General features: G+C 43.7%; 1 protein-coding gene across 3 annotated transcripts; it reads right to left on the bottom strand.

Moving 5' to 3' along the window:
- Nucleotides 1-307: 307 nt before the first annotated feature.
- Nucleotides 308-18,840, bottom strand: LOC126076981 (butyrophilin subfamily 2 member A2-like). Of its 3 annotated transcripts, XR_007517631.1 has the most exons (9): nucleotides 18,649-18,840; nucleotides 17,817-17,946; nucleotides 15,974-16,321; nucleotides 7,419-7,700; nucleotides 5,471-5,644; nucleotides 4,982-5,002; nucleotides 4,856-4,882; nucleotides 1,901-3,260; nucleotides 308-519 (listed from the first exon to the last, which is right to left on the bottom strand). XR_007517631.1 is itself a non-coding variant. In XM_049885756.1 (8 exons), exons 2-8 carry the CDS (start codon nucleotides 17,899-17,901, stop codon nucleotides 2,638-2,640), a joined length of 1,560 nt encoding a protein of 519 aa, XP_049741713.1. In that variant the 5' UTR covers nucleotides 17,902-17,946; nucleotides 18,649-18,840; the 3' UTR covers nucleotides 858-2,637. The 3 variants fall into 3 exon arrangements, 1 of the variants encoding a protein (XP_049741713.1); XM_049885756.1 differs by lacking the exon at nucleotides 308-519 and having other exon boundaries at nucleotides 858-3,260; XR_007517632.1 differs by lacking the exon at nucleotides 308-519 and having other exon boundaries at nucleotides 3,185-3,260; nucleotides 4,735-4,882.
- Between the last annotated feature and the right edge of the window lie 370 nt (nucleotides 18,841-19,210).

Raw genomic sequence — 19,210 nt, 5'->3', positions numbered from 1 at the left:
TCACAGCGACCACATGTGCTACAGAGTAAAATGGCTCCATAGGGTTTTCTTGGCTGCAATCTTTATGCAAGCAGTTCGCCAAACCTTTCTTCTGTGTCACTGCTGGGTGGGTTCAAACTGCCAACCTTTAGTGACAACCTGGAATTTCTTTCTTTCTTTGTTATTCCCTATTAGAAATAAACTCTAAGAAGTCAAGGAGACTATCTTCTTTACTGGCGTTTCTGTATGTGGTTGACACATGACAGGTTCTAAATTTATTGAGAGAGTGAGTGAATAATAAAGATATAAATAAAAGATGAATGAAGGAGAGTAGAGGCCTTATACTATTTTTATTTTCCTGTAGAGGATAGCACAGGATTAGGTTCATATCTAGTTTCAGAAAATACTTAAAATATTTGAACTTTATGTTTGGAAGGCACCTTTAGGATGAAGCATTAATTTATTGGGGGAAAAAAATGAATGTGGAATAAGCATCCTTTATTTTGAATATCATTTCAGTCACCTCGAACTATATGAGTCCTAGAACAAAACAAACAAAGTCATTTAAACTTGCTAGACTTCGCTATATCACTGTGAAATGATCATAAAGATATTTGCATCACAGGGTTGCTGTGAAAAATCAAGGATACAGTATAAGTGAAAGTGCTTTGGAAACTATAATAAAAGCCACAGAAACTTACTTTAAAGCGTTATTTCTAGAAAATAAAACTGAACCACTGAAAACCTATGCCTTAACTAAGATTCCTATAACCAGCTATTAGCAAGACTTGATTTCAGACTCTCAGTGTCATGTTTTCAGTTAAAACAAAACTGTACAACAAATATTATAACAAAAATAAAAACAACACATACACATAAACAGCCCATAGTATGCCATCTTAACAAATCACCTGTTTACATATGTTTCTGGTTCTTTTCAGACTGTGTCCATTTGTAGCTGCAGTCATAAAATTTTGGACTTAAATTTTTTTTTCTAGTTTAATTTTAAACCTGGATCTCTGAATTATCTTAAATCCAATATGTTACCATTTAAGCCATGATTTTATGCCTGATTTAATTCCAAGATCTCTGTCCTGGTTCTGCAAATGTGATCTGGGGCTCCTGCAGATCAAAATATCTGTCTCACAGGTGAGTGAATACATGAAAAAAACAGACAATGGATAGACTATATAAAAATAGAACTCCAACCCACTATCTGCAGCACCCAGCCCAGGAAGCCAAATCACCATCTGTAGCTACCAACCAGTCCAGAAATCCATGGGGTCAAAATTATTTTCATGATAATGCCAGTATTATTTTTTCCCCACGGAATTATGGTGACCCCATATGTGCAGCCTGCTCCATAGGGTTTTCAAAGCTATGACCTTTCAGGAACAGATTGCCAGGCCTGTCTTCCAAGGTGCCACTGGGTGAATCTGGAACTCCTTCATACTAAGACATTTTGTCATTCACTCTCATTCTCTCATGAATATACAGTGAAGTTTCTTAGAGCCTACATAATCTTTGATACCACAAAAGATTGAATGCAAAAGCAGATATGAGAATCCAGCCATTTTCTCCTATGCCAGACATTAGATTTGCAAAAAGATTTTTTTAAAAAAGCCACATTTCTCAACAAAATTTATTTTGCTTTATTTTTCATAAACCCATTATTTATATTAACTTGTAAACCTGGTTTGTTGTTATTATTTTAAGTTAATAAATATATTGTTAAAATTTCTTAGCATCCATCTCTAATGACGTTAATATTGAGAGACAGAACCCAAATAAGCAAAACCTCTTTGGGCCCCTCAATAATTTTTAATTTATAATTTTTAAGTGTGTAAAGGTATCCTGAGACCCGAACTGCTGCTCTCTCCACTGAACTTGAACCCTATGATCAACGCGGCTCCATACTCACCTGCTCAGCTGGGACCTTTAACCTCAAGCCACACTCAAAGACTGAGTATGGTTCATTTATTCATTGCCGGGACCCCCGAGTCAGGTCAGATCCAGATACGTCCTCCTTCCTCCTTCTTCATTCAAGTTCTAGGCCTGGGGAGTTGTATCGTGTGGTCTGGAAATCTTGGGTATGGGTTGCAAATGGGCTATCAGCTCTAGGAACCCAACTGTCATGGTGGGGTTAATAACCACCTCACAGCCTTGGCCCCCTCCCAGCTCTATGGTCCCACTTCCTCTATCTCTGATTTCCATTTGTGGTTTCCTCTTCCCCTCAGGAGACTAGTAAGTAGACTGTAGACTAGTAGACTGTAGTTTCCTCCTCCCTATTATATCCAGGTGATTTCTGCTCCCTCACCCCAAGCCTACAGCATCTGGTGCTAACTCAAGCATCCGGTTGAACATGCCATCCTGACGTTAAAGCAGCAGGTTTTCAGCCTGTCACCTTAACACACTTTCTTCCTCTGTTAAAATTCCTGTTGCAGCTCTAGCTTCCCTGAGACTGGACTCTGCCCCACGGTTGCCAGTAAGTGAGCTACTAAAGCAACAGCCTAATGAGGGGGAGAAGTGGGGTTGGGGCCTGAATCAGATGTCAAGGGGGCAGCCAGAGGTGGTTCTCTTATGTGAAACAGAGGGAACAAGAGTCTGTTTCCACCAGGGGGCAATGTTTTCTGATAACCCAAGATGGCCAGGGAATGGCTACATGGCTCTGAGACCAAGGAATATGTCCTGGTGGTGGCGGTGGGCCCTTGCCCTGTGAAGAACCAGGCCACTCTCAGGCACTGTGACCCCCTGGGCCCCTGTGAAAGCTGGGCAGATGATGAGGGGGCTGTCATCAGACCCCAGCCTGAAGAAGGGTCTCAGGGGCCCAGTAAAGGTCAACTGGGGATACGTGTAGATGTGCGATCTGTCCCTCATGTTGTAGAAGGAGACATCTCCAGCTTCGTAGTTCAGGAAAATGCCCACTCGGCAAAGGGGTTCTTTCAGGGGTATGATGGTCTCAGGGGATGACAGGGCCCGGTACTGGTTTCCAAACATCTCCAGGGCCCAGAAGCCATTCTGAGGAACCAGTAGAGCCTCACCTTTCCTTTCAACACTGTCTCTACAAACCCCCATGGCCCACACCATCACATTTTCCATCTCCACCTCCCAGTAATGCTTCCCTGAGTCAAAGCTCTCCTGGCCCAGGACACAAGGCTGACAGTCAAATCTCTCCGGGTTGTCAGGAACACTCTGCCGGGAGGGGCCCCGTATCACGCTTCTCCGGTCTTGGGACAGGAACAGCTCGGGGTGAGCGGTGTCGGGGTCCAGGACCACATCAGCTGCAGGGGAAGTCTCAAGTTTAGTCTGGGAGCTCAGGATCCCTGGAGACTGTGTGATTCCCAGTCCACAGAGAGGTCTCAGAAAGTTGGTGGGGTTCCCTGGTGCAGCAGCTTTTCCATGAAAGCCCCTTGACCCCAGGCACCTCACTGACTCAGAATTCCTGAGGCTGCACTTCCATCCCTGGAGTGACAGAAACATTGTCCTCAGGGAGAGAAGAGTTGGGGCTCTAAGAAATTCATAAGGTTTATCAATTGAACTGAAATGATGGTTCCCACTTTCTCAGGTTTGCCCTCTTTTCTATTCAAGATATGTGGTCTCTGTAATTCTCTAGACAGAAACTTTCCAACTTAGCTTAAACTAGAAAAGAGGCCATATCCCTTCCATGAAGCAATTAAGCCCCATTTCTCATGCCACAGAAGCTCCACAACATTCCCCCATAAAGCAATTAAGGCATGAGTGGTGTAAGGGCAAGTCAAGTCCTTTCACTGGTTCTCTGTGTTCTATCATTGCTTAACCAGGTGACAAATGATTTAAATGACTGACCCTTCAAAGTGTAAAGAAGGAGGGTAAATGTCCCCAAAAGTCAGCCTGTTGCCTACAAGGTGTGTGTGCCAAAAGGTATATGTACGTATGGAGGGAGTCAGGGCCTGTGGATATTTCCATCCCATTTTGCTTTAACAACATAAGTCTGAAATCTACAGCTGACTCCTTGGTGTTTAGGAAATGTTTGATACCCCTTCCATCTACATTTATTACTATATATACATACATATATATATATATATATAATCTAGGTTTTGGTTGCGTGTAAATGATTTTTTCCTTTCCCTAAGCTGATATATCTAATCACTGTAGTTTTGAAATTCACCTAGATAAAGGTGAAAGGCCCAATTGCCGTGGTGTCCGGTAAAGCCTGGCTTCTTTGGTGCTTATGGGCAGAAATTGCAAAATCATAAAATGCAAAGCGCTCACCAGGAATATGCAGTGAGAAGCTGAGTATCTTCTCTCTCTGGATTCTGTGTTCTCCCCCTAGCCCAACTTCCCTCCCCTTACACTCTAAACACAGAGTATCAGTGTTCTCTTGGGAACAGGATGGCATTTCTGGCCATCTATTTGTACACCCTTGAGGTGAGCTTGGGGAAGCTTATTACCTTTTCCCCCATGTGGCTCTTCGACTGTGCATAGGCTATACCATCTCCCAGGTTCTAAAAAGCTAAGCCAGTATTATCTTCTTTCTAATTATTCCCAGAACCAAAGGGCAAATACTACTGCAATGGTACTCTTGGGGAGGTCCGCTATGTATGGCAGACCTCTGGTAATCATGGATTAAATCATCCCAAAAAAGAAAGAATCATGGGAAGTAAGCTGTAGTGTAGACTAACAGCTGCTGGAATTCCTTGACAGAAGAGCCAGGATCCAGGGTTGGGTGGGACACTGTGGTGAACCGACCCCAGGCCCCTCTGGTGAACCAACCTCAGCCCCCTGATGCCTCCCAGCCAGCCTTGGGGCCCCTTATTCATCTCCTCTAATGTATCTTGTTGGCTGGTTAGTGGGGAGAAATCTCAGGATCTGAGGGAATGTCAGAGGCGCTCACCAGCATGTAAGAGGGTTCTTCTCCATCCTACATCAGGACAGACAGAGAGGTGAACATCATAAGATAAAGCTTAACCACGCAGAATACAAGCTGTACATGGAGTAGCTCAAGAAATGCTAAACTTACGTAATTCTTCTTGAAGTTCCTCTGAAAAAGAAACAAAAACAAATTAATGTCCTCAACAGAAGAACAAAGAAATTTGGGTCTGTTTTTTGTTGGGTTTTACTGAATAGAAGAATGGCCCTTTCTATGAACAGCCCCCACCCCCACCCCATGACTAAGAAATTATGAAGAAATCAGAAATGCTATGTGACCAGGTGGCTGGATACTATCAGTACTTTTTCAGGTTTGTTTTGTTCAACGTATAGTGCTGCATATAGCAAAATGAATGAATGCAACGTTTGCAGAATGGAAGAAAGAAAGCACTGAGGGATTAGTTACGGGGACGTGAGCGTTCCAACCATCTGGCTGCTGTCTCTCTTCCTTTCCTCTCTCTGTTCTTCATCCATGCCACTCCCTGTCAGAGCTATATCCTTTGTATGACGGTGAGCTGTCCTCCTACTCTTTTTATGTGATGTTTTTCTTTTTCCACACCTTCTTTCTCCAATTCCTTACCCATAATTTCTGTCTCTTCCTGTTCATCCTCTTTTTCCACCGACAGAACCTCTTTTTCCCTGTGATGTTTCTTGACGGGACAGACGGTCCCAGCGATGAGGATGAGAAGGATCAGTGTAGGCAGGGTAGCAGCCAGGACCACCATCCCGTGAGAAGTGCTGGGAATAACGGGTGCTGAAAGGGGGCCAGGAAAGTCCCATTCAGTGAGAAAACAGAGGCCTGGGGTAAGAACGTCCCTCAGGGTGCACATCTGAAGAGCCCCCGCCCCGTCAAGTCCCTGCTCTGTGGGCTTCTTCCTCAGAAACTCCAGATAGAGTAAGATTATTGTTCTGTGATGGTTGACCCCATAAGGATTGCCTGGGCTGAGGCCCAGGAGGAAGGAAAGCAGAAACACCTGGAGACACCATGGGAAAGACCAAGGTGAATAAAAGCTAACCAGCCAGGCTGAATCCCCACAGCTGCCACCTTGGTACAAGCCTCCATCTCGTCTTACCTGGAATATTGCAATGCCCTCCTCCCTGCTTCTGTCTTTACTGTTTGCAGTCTATTCTCAACAGAGCTGTCTAAGTGAGATCATGTTATTTCTGTGTTCAAAACCCTCCTCAGCGGCTTCCCAACTCGCTCAGAGTAAGAGCCAAAGTATATTTGTGGCCCGGTGTGGTGGCTGTCAGTCACCATCGAGTTGGCTCTGACTTATGGTGACCCCATGTACAACAGAAGGAAATATTTGCCTTGTCCTGCACCATTCCCATGATCATCAGTATGCCTGAATCCACTGCTGTGGCCACTGTGTATTCTGAGTGCCTTCCAACCTAGGCGGCTCATCTTCCAGTGCTACATCAGATCGTATTCTGTGATCCGTACAGTTTTCATTAGTAGATCACCAGACCTTTCTCCCAAGTCTGTATTAGTCTGGAAGCTCTGCTGAATGTGTCCATCATGTGTAACCCTGCTGGTATCTGAAATGTCAGTGGCATAGCTTTCAGCATCGTAGCAACATGCAAGTCACCACAGTACTATATACTGACAGACTGTGGCCTACACAGGCCATGTGATCTGCCCATATTGTCCCTCTGAACTCATCTCCTCCAACTCACCCTTCACTTACTCCATTCAAGCCACACCAGCCTCTCGGGGTTCCTTGAAATTGCCAGACACACTCCAGCCTCAGGCCATTTGCATATGCTGTTCCCTCTACCTGGATTGCTCAGTCTTCAGATATCTGCTTGGCTCACTCCCTCACTTTATTCTGGTCTTTGTTCCATTGTCATCTTTTCAGTGAAGCCTTCTCTGACCACGCTATTCATAATTACAATGCCCCAATGCCCCTGGCACTCCCTACCCCCTACTCAGCTTTATTTTTTCTACAATATTCATTTAAAATTTTTTTTTTACTCATTACCATCTGATATATTATACATTTTACTTAATTATTTCATTTATTATTCTCTGTCCCCTCTAGAATGTAAGCTCTACGAAGGCAGGAATCTTCATGTATTTTGTTCAATGATTTAGCCTTGGCTTCTAGAATAGTTCCTTGAACATAGGACACACTTATTAAGCATATGTTGATTGAGTTTATGAATCTCTGTTGATAGGGAATTTTCCTAGCTCTGTTGCTTGGGGAATCCCATGGACAGGCATGGAATGCTTCAGTAGGCAGCTCCCAAGGTCAAAGAATCCTGCAGATAGCCACCCACCCAAACCACTCTCCACTTTTCATGATTGTTGCTAGTGTTTGGAAACTGCTGCAGGACAGGGACCATAACAGGTAAAAAAGGATCAGAATTGCCCTCATGTGTTTCGAGGATATTTTTTTGTGACAAGGGGAGAGCCTTAGCTCAGTTCCACCCCCAACCCCCACACCTCCATCCCCACTCAGGGCTGTGATCTCTCTACTGAAGTTCCTGGCTCCACACGATGAGTCTCCAGAGGACAGGGAACCAACCTGGAATGAGCATCACAGTTTCCTTCTCCTGGCCGAGCAGGGCGTTGGTGATGGAGCAGGACACATTCCTCACAGGGTAGTTTCTGATGATCACCGACGTGGTGACCGTGAAGAGGCCATCATCTTCAACGATGTAAGCCTCCTCCAGAGTGGGCGTGACCTCACTGACTGGGTCCCTCCACACTGCGTGGGGCTGTGGGAACCACCCGACAGATGTGCACTCTAGCCGGATGCCGCCGTCCTCATAACCCTTCATTTCAATGAGGGGCACTGAGCCCAGGCCTGGGGAGAGAGGCCAGGGCTCATTTAAAAAGGTAATGGTGTCTTAGCCAATGTATCTTAGAAGATCAGCTCTTAAAGATGACAGCGAATGGGCAGCATCCAGAGAAAATGAATATGCATATTCCACATAACTCTACAATAGCCCTTCTGTGAAGTGAGGAAGACAGAAAAGGAGGGAGGGAGAGAGGGAGGAGACAGACAGGAGGAAAGGAAGGAAGGAGCAAAGGAAGAACTTTGAAATCAGAGAGCTCCAGGAGACCAATATGCCAAATAAATAGTGAGGTCTTTAAGGAGAAAAAGATCCCTGGGTGGTGCAAATGGTTTGCACTCCACTACTAACCAAAAGGTTGGTGGTTCGAACCCATCCAGCAACTCCCTGAAAAAAAAGCCTGGTAATCTGCTTCCATAAAGATCAAAGCCAAGAAAACCCTATGGGGCTCAGTTCTAATCTGTAACACGTAAGATCACCATGAGTCAGAATGGACTGTTTGCTTTTTTTTCCCCTAAGGGGAAAGGATTATATTGCGTATTTTTCTTAGTGCCACACCTATAGACCTCATTAGAGTATCAAGCATCTATCTGCCTCCCAGTAAATGCTTGTTGATTAATTCTGCCAGAGACTTGAATTTTCTCACTTCTGGGAGTCCCTGGGTGGCACAAACGGTTAAGCACTCAACTAATAGCTGAAAGGTTGGCAGTTTTAAACCCACCCAGAAGCACCTCAAACCCAGACAGGCCTGGCGATCTGCTTCCAAAAGGTCCAAAACCCCGTGGAGCAGCTCTACTCTGCACACATGGGGTCACCAGGAGTGGGAATCGACTTGGCAGCAACTAACAACAACATGTCTACTCCAACCTGAAACAGGCGGGTTTAGGATTCACTTTCTGCTCCTGGGATGATTTCTCAGCAGCCTGGACTTCCTGAAGCTCTAGAACTATACAGTAAGGACAGATACCTGCCCGGCTGGCAGAATCATAGGAAACTTTTTGACCTGGAGAAGCTGTCCTTTCGCTCTTGCTTCAGGGCTTCACTTCCCCTCAGCTGCTTTTTAGAAGAATGTACAGAGCTAACCTGAAAAGGCAACCTTTACCTCAGTTCAGAGATGTTTATCTCCCAGGGACTCCAACAATTAGATGACTTCCTTATAGTTCCTCAACAATATCCACCTATTAAAGATATGGGTACTCCTGGGGTCTTTAAGACAATAACATCACCTCCTCAGTGTCTGTCATCAGAAAAACATCATGAAAAGTCCTAAGAATCCAGACACTTCTTAACTGTATTCTATCTTTAAAAGAACCTTCTATAAAAGAGAGAATACCAGGTGTTACAGAGATACAAAAGCATTGTCCTGGAAGACTTCTGCCCTTTTAGCCCTGTGACCAGAGATCATCCAAACTTCTTTTGAAGAGAGGAAGTGCCTTTTTTTGAGCCTACCCCACCAAATTACACCAAAGACAGGAAATTAAAGCAGTCACTTAGAGCTAGTGTTTCCTGATTAATTTGGTTTTTGCCAAGAGAAAACAAAAAAACAAAAAACCCTAGTTGTACATTTAAAGGCTCGTTCAGAAATTTTGAAATGGAATAAAAAAAAAATGATTTGATACATGGAAAAAAAAGTATATCTACAAAACGTTCAATGGAAGAGGAAGCATGAGACAACAGACTTAAAGGACAAAGCCATCCAGCCAACCAAATAAACAAAACAAAACAATATACAAACAAAAAATCCCAAAACAACTCAGAGTGAGGCAGGCCAGGGACATGTTTGTAGGGAAAGAATAGTCACTGTCACACACAACTCAATCCTGGCCAACTGCATGGTGCTGCTGTGAACAGTCAGGACACGATGGTCAAGAAACCCTTCTTCCATGACATTCTGTATCAATCAGAAGGGTCGCCCTTCTGAGTAACAAAGATGATTTGAGGGCCCCTAAGAAGGTCAAAAAAAAAAAAAATTTTTTTTTTTTTTTTTAAGAAGGTCATGCAAACCCACGTAGTGTAGTGGTTAAGTGCTCGGGCTACTAACCAAAAGGCTGGCAGTTTGAATCCACCAGGCGCTCCTTGGAAACCCTATGGGACAGTTTTACTCTGTCCTATAGGCTCGCTACGAGTCAGAATTGACTTGATGGCAATGGGTTTGGTTTTTCTGGTTTTAGGAAGGTCATGCAGCCCTGATGGTGCAGTGGTTAAGCATTTGGTTGCTAACCAGAGGTCAGCAGTTTGAATCCAGCAGCCGCTCCTTGGAAACCCTGTGGAGCAGTTCTACTCTGTCCTATAGGTTCACTGTAAGTCAGAATCCACTTGGCCCACGGTTTTTTTTTTAAAGGAAGGTCATACTATTCTCAAACCTCACATCTACTGGTATGACAGACAGAAATACCAGCATTGATTCTTGTGCATCTTAAAGGCTTTTCCAATCTTCAAATGCTTCTTTTTAAAGTATAGTACACTGACTCATGGAATGAGGTTGTACTGAAAGCCATTGTTAATAAACTCTTAGAAATCCCAGTTTCAATGCCACCTCTATTCTGAAGCCTTGACAGATTCTCCCTCATCTTCTCTGTGGGGCCACCAAGCTTAGGACATAACTTAATTTTGCCTCTTCACTTCATCATGCTTTAATGAAGTCATCAATTTACATGTCAGTCACTCTCACTACAGTCAGTATTTTCAGAAAGAGAAAAAAGGCAAAACGAATATTTATCTAGAATTGATGTCTATACATCATAGTTTACCAGGCAGTTCTCATTTATTCCAGTTGTCCTGGTGCAATTATTGAGGGTGTTTCCTTTCATTCACAAGAGTGTACAGTTTAGATGATAAAGTATATGGTCCCCTATGGTGAAGCCATGTGCCAGGCACTGTGCTAGAAGGGACTCCACATTTGGTCCTCTTGGTAACACGTAGGGGAGCGTGGCTCTCTCCTCTTCATTCTGGTCTTTGCTCAACTGTCATCTTTTCAGGGATGCCTTCCTCAACCATTTTGTTTATAATTACAATACCCCTATGCCCCCAGCCTTCTCTACCTGTTTCTCTGTTTCTTTTTTTTCCCTACACATTCATTACCCCCTCCATAAGGTTTTCTTGGCTATAAACTTTACTGAAGCAGATTGCCAGGACTTTCTTCTCTGGTGCCACTGGGAGAGTTCGAACTGCCAACCTTTAGGTTAGTTGTTGTTGTTGTTGTTGTTAGGTGCCATTGAGTTGGTTCCAACTCATAGTGACCCTATGTACAACAGAACAAGACACTGCCCAGTCCTGTGCCATCTTCACAATCACTTTTATGCTTAAGCCCACTGTTGCAGCCACTCTGTCAATCCACCTCATTGAGGGTCTTCCTCTGTTTTGCTGACCCTCTACTTTACCAAGGACAATGTCCTTCTCCAGGGACTGATCCTTCCTGATAACATGTCCAAAGTATGTGAGATGTAGTCTTGCCATCCTTGCTTTTAAGGAGCCTTTTGGCTGTACATCTTCTAAGCAAATTTGTTCGTTCTTTTGGCAGTCAGTAGTATATTCAATATTCTCCACCAACACTGTAATTCGGAGGCATCAGTTCTTCTTTGGTCTTCCTTATTCATTGTCCCATTTTCGCATGCGAGGCAATTGAAAACACCGTGGCTTGAGTCAGGCGCACCTTAGTCTTCAAGGTGACATCCTTGCCTTTTAACACTTTAAAGAGGTCTTTTCCAGCAGATTTGCCCAAATGCAGTGTGTCATTTGATTTCTTAACTGCTGCTTCCATGGCTGTTGATTGTGGATCCAAGTAAAATGAAATCCTTGACAACTCTGATCTAGTCTCTGTTCATAACGGTGTTGCTTATTGGCCCAGTTGTGAGGATTTTTGTTTTATGTTGAGGTGTAATTCATACTGAAGGCTGTGGTCTTTGATCTTCATCAGTGTGCTTCAAGTTCTCTTCACATTCAGCAAGCAAGGTTATGTCACCTGCGATCGCAGGTTATCAATGACTCTTCCTCCAGCTTCTCGGATTACTGGCTCAGCATACAGACTGAATAACTATGGTGAAAGGATACAACCCTGACACACGTCTTTCCTGACTTTAAACCACACAGTATCCCCTTGTTCTGTTCAAACAACTGCCTCTTGATCTATGTACAGGTTCCTCATGAGCGCAATTAAGTGTTCTGGAATTCCCATTCTTCACGATGGTATCCATAATTTGTTATGATTCGAATAGTCTAATGCCTTTGCGTAGTCAATAAAACACAGGTAAACATCTTTCTGGCGCTCTCTGTTTCAGCCAGAATCCATCTGATATCAGCAATGATATTCCTCATTCCACGTCCTCTTCTGAATCCGGCCTGAATTTCTGGCAGTTCCCTGCCGATGTACTGCTGCAACCGCTTTTGAAAGTCCTTCAGCCAAATTTTACTTGCATGTGATGTTAATGCTATTGTTCGATAATTTCCACACTCTGTTGGATCACCTTTCTTTGGAATAGGCATAAATTTGGATCTCCTCCAGTCAGCTGGCCAGGAAGCTGTCTTCCAAATTTCTTGGCATAGACAAGTGAGCACTTCCAGTGTTACATCCATTTGTTGAAACATCTCAATTGGTATTTTGTCAGTTCCTGGAGCCTTGTTTTTCTCCAATGTCTTCAATGCAGCTTAGACCTCTTTCTTCACTACCATCAATCAGTTCCTGATCATATCTTGTACCTCCTGAAATGGCTGAACATTGACCAATTCTTTTTGATATAGTGACTCTGTGTATTCTTTCCATCTTCTTTTGATGATTCCTGCATTGTTTAATATTTTCCCCATAGAATCCTTCACTATTGCAACTCGAGGCTTGAATTTTTTCTTCAGTTCTTTCAGGTTTAGAAATGCCAAGTGTGTTCTTTCCTTTTGGTTTTCTAATTCCAGGTCTTTGCACATGTCATTATAATACTTTCCTTTGACTTCTTGAGCTACCCTTGAAATCTCCTCTTCAGCTCTTTTACTTCATCATTTCTTCCTTTCGCTTTAGCTACTCAACATTCAAGAGCAAGCTTCAGTGTCTCTTCTGACATCCATTTTAGTCTTTCCTTTCTTTCCTGTCTTTTTTTTTTTTAATAATTTATCTTAAGAAACATTAAAAACATTTTTTTTTATTGTGCTTTAGGTGAAAGTTTACAGCTTAAGTTAGTTTCCCATACAAAAATTTATACCCATATTGTTGCGTGACCCTAGTTGCAATCCCTATAATGTGACAGCACACTCCCACTTTTCACCCTGGGTTTCCTGTGTCCATTCAGTCAGCTCCTAACCCTGTCTGCCTTCTCATCCTGCCTGTGGACAGGAGCTGCCCATTTAGTCTCATATATCTCCTTGAACTAAGAAGTGCACTCTTCACGAGTATTATTTTATATTTTATAGTCCAGCCTAAGCTTTCTCTGAAGAATTGGCTTCAGGAATGGTTTTAGCTCTGGGTAAACAGAGAGTCTGAGGGTCACATCTTCTGGGGTTCCTCTAGTCTCAGTTAGGCCATTAAGTCTGGTCTTTTTATGTGAATTTGAGTTCTGCTCAGTCAGGGACTCTCTGTTGCGTTCCCTGTCAGGGCACTCTTTGGTGGTAGCCGGGCACCATCTAGTTCTTCTGGTCTCAGGCTGATGGAGTCTGTGGTGTATGTGGCCCTTTTGTCTCTTGGGTGAATATTTTCCTTGTGTCTTTGATGTTCTTCTTTCTCCTTTGCTTCAGGTGAGTTGGGACCAATTGATGCCTCTTAGATGGCTGCTCACAAGTTTTAAGACCCCAGATGCCACTCACCAAAGAGGGATGTGGAACATTTTCTTAATAAATTTTATTATGCCAATTGACCCAGATGTCCCCTGAAACCATGGTCCCCAGACCCCTGCCACTGCTACTCTGTCCCTCAGAGTGTTTGGTTGTGTTTAGGAAACTCCTTAGCTTTTGGTTTAGTGCAGTTGTGCTGACTTCCCCTTTATTGTGTGTTGACCTTCCCTTCACCGAAGATAACTTTCCTGTCTTTTTAATGACCTCTTGCTTTTGTCCTTGATGTCATCCCACAGCTCGTCTGGTCTTTGGTCATTAGTGTTCAACACATCAAGTCTATTCTTCAGATGGTCTCTAAATTTGGGTGGGATATACTCAAGATCTCATGGACTTGTTCTAATTTTCTTCAGCTTTAACTCGAACTTGGATATGAGCAATTGATGGTCTGTTCAACTGTTGACCCCTAGCCTTGTTCTGACTGATGATATTGAGCTTTTCCATTGTCTCTTTCCACACATATAGTCGACTTGATTCCTGTGTATTCCATCTGGCGAGGTCCATATGTATAGTCACTGTCTACGTTGTTGAAAAAAGGTATTTGCAATGAAGAAGTCATCGGTCTTGCAAAATTCTATCACACGATCTCTGGCATTATTTCTATCACCAATGCCATATTTTCCAATTACCAATCCTTCCTCTTTGTTTCCAGCTTTCCCATTCCAATCACCAGTAATTATCACTGATCCTGACTGCATGTTCCATCAATTTCAGACTGCAGAGGTTGGTAAAAATCTTCAATTTCTTCATCTTTGGCCTTAGTGGTTGGTACGTAAATTTGAATAAGAGTTGCATATTAACTAGTTTTCCTTGTAGGCTTTCTGCCTCCTATAGAATGTGAACTCCAGGAGGGCAGGGATCTTCATGTATTTTGTTCACTGATTTATCCTCAATCTCTAGAGCAGTGCCTCAAACATAGATTTTTTTTAGTATTTGCTGAATAAATTTGTGAATGTCAATTATGAGAGGGAGCCTAAGGACAAATTTTTCAGAAATTTTTATATTAGTAATTCCTTTTTATTTAACAACTACTTATTCATCTAACAACTACTTATTAAGTACCTGGAAAATCTGATGGTGTAGTGGCTAAGTGTTACGGCTGCTAACCAAAGGGTCAGCAGTTCGAATCTGCAAGGTGCTCCTTGGAAACTCTATGGGGCAGTTCTACTCTGTCCTATAGGCTTGCTATGAGTCGGAATCGACTCGATGACACTGGGTTTGGGTTTTTTTTTTTTTAAGTGTGTCAAGTAATTCATTAGAAGCTGAGGATATCCCAGTATCCCAGTTGCTGTCAAGTCAATTCTGACTTATGGCAACCTCATGTGTGTCAGAGTAGAACTGTGCTCCATAAGGTTTTCAAGGGCTGATTTTTCTGAAGTAGATCGCCAGGGCTTTCTTAAGCAGCACTTGGGTCAACCTGAACCTCCAACCTGCAACTGAGCATGTTAACCATTTGTACCACCCAGGGGAGATACAGTAGTGAATAATTGCTGGTGTTAGATCCTGATTAGTTCTGATTGTGATGTGGGCCATACCGCTTTTAAAAGCATGTGTACTAACAAAAGTCCAAAAAAAGCACTATTTAGTGATGTCTACCCATTTTTTACCCAACGTTCATCTGAGCACACAGTAGGATTGTACTTCTACTCTTCCGTAGTTAGGTGTAACCATGTAGCTTGGCCAATGAAATCTGAGCATAAATAACGTGTGTCATCTCTCAGGCAGTAGCTTTAAGAGCCCGTGAGGGCTTTGCTAGGCTCTTTCCCTCTGCTATGGTGAACCACAGAGTTCTAGGTACCTGTTGTTGTTAGTTGCCATAGAGTCAATTCCAACTCATGGGCTCCATGTGTGCAGAGTAGAATTGTTCCCTAGGGTTTTCAAGGCTGTGACCTTTTAGAGCAGATTGCCAGGCCTGTCTCCTGAGAAAACTCTGGGTGGTTTTGAACCGTCAACCTTTTGCCTAGTGGTGGAGCACTTAACCATCTGTACTACCCAGGCACTTCTCAGTGGGAAGAGGCAGGGGTTGGTGATTGAGAAGAGGAAGAAGGCAGCGTTCTATTTGCTGACCCAAGTAGTAGTTACATGGGTTACACCTCATAATATTTCAGTAGGCCGTACATTAATGTTTTATGAATTTTTCTGTATGTGGATTATATTTCACAATAAAAATATCCACTTAACTCTTAAACGTTACTGAGGAAGATCCTTAGATATCTTTAAGAAGTAGGTGTAGGACTGATCTGGAGGAATTAAACATCTCCCCTGCTCAAGGCCTCACTGAGCTCCATGTAGTGCTTCTGAAGAGGTGATATCCACAATTTAGCAGAGCAAACTTACTCATTTGACCCTTGAGAAAGAAGAAGCCAGAGGATTCTGGGAAAAATTTGCTGGTCTGCAATGGGCCTAATTTAGGAGAGAAACCTTTCCACAACAGTCACACTGTGAAAAAGCTACCAAACGAAATGAAGTGACGTACCTGCCACCATCAGGCGCATGATGGTCTGATCGTAGGACCTGCCTTCTTGGAAGTAACAGTGGTAGATGCCATTTTCATGAGTTGTGACGTTGTGAATGATCAGCGCTACCCTCCCCTTGCTGATATCATTGCTCACAAAGGTTGTTCTTCCTTGGTACGCCTCCATCTGCTCTTCTGCTCTCTCTCGCCCGTCCTTATACACGAACACGGCAGGGGAGAACTGAGACTGGAACCACCGCACCTCCATGGCCTCAGCATTTTTCTCTGGTGACAGGTGGCAATCTAATGTGGTGTTTTCTCCCACCATAACCAGGATTGGATCAGCCGGCCCCATGACAGTAAACTGGGCTGTTCAACAAAGGTGTAGAATCAGAGAAGAACACCAGCCATCAAATATCTAAGTCTGGAAAGGAAGTGGATATTCCAGGGGACAGAGAAATTCACAGTTGCTAAGGATACAGGGACTTCCTGGGCTGAGGACTCTGGGGGCCATGAGCTATGGCTGGTGAGCACCACTCTTCTGGGAAGGGTATGATAGAGAGGCTGTGAGTGCTCTGTGAATGAGACAATGAGGTGCACACACTGAGCACCCCCCTATAAACCCTGTGCTCACAAGGGCTTGTTCCTCTCTTTCCACTCTAGCACAGTGCCTGGAATGTGGTATAAACTTCAGCTTTCTAACACGGAAGCCACTAACTAACCCCAAATGAAATGTGCTGTAAGTGTAAAATACACACAGGATTTCGAAGATTTAGTATTTGTCTTAGTCATCTAGTGCTGCTATAACAGAAATACCACAAGTAGATGAGTTTAACAAAGAGAAATTTATTTCTTCACAGTAAAGTAGGCAAAAAGTCCAAATTCAGGCATCAGCTCCTGGGGAAGGGTTTCTGTCTCTCTCAGCCTTCTCATCAATCTTCCCCCAGACTAGGCGCTCCTCCATGAGAGGACCCTGGGTCCAAATGACACACTGTGCTCCCAACATTGCTTTCTTGGTGGTATGAGGTCCCCCTTCTCTGCTCACTTCCCTTTCCTTTTTGTCTCTTGAGAGATAAAAGGTGGTGCTGGCCATACCCCAGGGGAACTCCCTTTACCTTGTATCAGGGATGTAACTTGGGTAAGAGTATTATAATCCCACCCTAATCCTCTTTAACATAAAATTATAATCACAAAATGGAAGACAACCACACAATACTGGCAATCATGGCCTAACCAATTTGACGCATATTTTGGGGGGACACAATTCAATCCACGACAGCATTAAAAAAAAAAAAAAAGTTAAGGATCTCATTAGTAATTTTTATGTCACGTAAATGTTGAAATAATAATATTTTGGATATTTCAGGTTAAATCAAATATGTTATTAAAATTTATTTAATCTGTTTCTACTTTTCTGAGTGTACCAGTTGACCACTTGCCCCAGAGTTTATTCAGTTCATGGCGACCCCATGTGTATCAGAGTAGAACTGTGCAGAACTGTGCTCCATACAGTTTTTAAATGGCTGATTTTTGGAAGTAGATTGCCAGACCTTTCTTCCTGGGCACCTTTGGGTGAACTTGAACCTCCAGCCTTTTGGTTAGCAGCCAAGCATGTCAACTGTTTGTACCACCCAAGACTCCTTTTTGAATGAAGCAACTAGAAAATTTTAAATTACATATGTGGTTTGCATTTGTGGCTTTCATTATATTTCTGTTGGACAGTGCTGGAATAAACTCAGTGAATATGTACGAAATGAAAGGATGAGTGAATTGCACCCTCCTACTCTACTCTTCCTTTTTGAAGACTGCAGTATCCATTTTCTTTTCTGAGAAACTGATAAGAGCAAGTGGCATAAGCCCTTACCTGAGACCAGTGCAAATAAGCTGAGGAGAAGCAAGAAGAGAAAGGAGTCTGGCAAGAAGACGTTCAAGGAAGCAGCTGGCTCCATAGGAACCAAAGACGGAGTCACCCAGGAGAGACAGACACCGGAGGCCTAGGGGGTACCAAAAACAAACAAGCTCTTTGCCGTGGAGTCCATTCCGACTCATTGCGGCCCTATAGGACAGAACTGTCTCATAGAGTTTCCAAGAAGAGCCTGGTGGATTCCAACTGCAGGCCTTTTAGTTAGCAGCCGTAGCACTTAGCCACTAGGCCACCAGAGTTTCCCTAGGGGGTACAGAGGTAGAGAAATCAGCCAAGGGGACTTGGCACCACAGTGCTGATCTAAGTCAAACTTTCCTGTAACCCATATTGGTATCATCAACGCCCCAACTTCTGTCTTGGGCAGCCCCCTTCCTCTCCTGGTTCAGATATTTAATTGATTCATTAAAAATTTCATGAAATAAGTCAACAATACTTTCCTTTTTCCATATGCCTGCTGAGCCATCAAGAAGGCGGTTTTCCTGGCTCACTTCTCTGTCCAGAGTTGAGTTTCTCCAACTGTTACTTGATATCCTTCCGCCCTCTCCCTCCCTTCTCCTTCTCCGGCTGAAGCACGCTGTATGACCCGAGGTAAAGCCAGGACTGGCAGCGCCTCTCCACCATGGTCTTCCCCTCTCGGGGCACCCGATCTTTCCTGCATATTAGATTACGGTCCTCCCACCTACCACCACCATCATCACCACCACCACCATCATCACCACCATCACCATCACCACCTCCCCCGAGCTGTAGAGCTTCTCTTCCCTTTTCCTACCTTTTAGAATAGGCTTTTGTGTTTTCTTTTCTCCTCTTCCCCTCAAATGATGATTTTTCCGTCGTCCCTTTTCCCTTCCACCCGCCCATGGGCACAGTCACAACCAGAGAACAAACCGTCCCGAAAGCGGAGAGAAAACTTTAGTTCGCCTCTCATCAGTGCGGTGTGAGAGCTGCGGACCGGTCCACTCCATGATCACCAAGTCCGAAGATTTCCAGTGAGTACTGTAGAGGCCCGGATTGGCCGGCTGTGGGTCAGTCAGCCAATTGTATTCTTGACTCTAGTTTCTCACCTGTTACCAGGTAGAATAGGAGTCCTTGGGTCGGGCAAATGGTTAAAGCTCCTTTGGCTACTGAAGCTTGGAGGTTCTAGTCCACCCAGAGGTGCCTTGAAAGAAAGACCTGGCGCCATATTTCCGAAAAATCAGCCATTGAGAACTCTGTGGGGCACAGTTCTACTCTGAAGTCAGGTTACCTGGATAAACTTTACTAGCTGTGCGACCTTGGGAGAGTTACTTAACCTCTCTGTGACTCAGATTACCTATCTGTAAAATAAAGATTAA

Source organism: Elephas maximus, chromosome 1 (assembly GCF_024166365.1).
Source record: "Elephas maximus indicus isolate mEleMax1 chromosome 1, mEleMax1 primary haplotype, whole genome shotgun sequence".
NCBI lineage: Eukaryota > Metazoa > Chordata > Mammalia > Proboscidea > Elephantidae > Elephas > Elephas maximus.
This window is presented reverse-complemented; position numbering and strand designations above follow the sequence as displayed.

Coding starts and splice junctions, on each gene's coding strand:
- LOC126076981 (XM_049885756.1), bottom strand. CDS start 17,901: ATGGAGCCAGCTGCTTCCTTGAACGTCTTCTTGCCAGACTCCTTTCTC. Junction 5,645..7,418: donor AACTGTGATGCTCATTCCAG/GTTGGTTCCCTG, acceptor GCCCCCTTTCAG/CACCCGTTATTCCCAGCACT. Junction 5,003..5,470: donor GGAAGAGACAGAAATTATGG/GTAAGGAATTGG, acceptor TTTCTTTTTCAG/AGGAACTTCAAGAAGAATTA.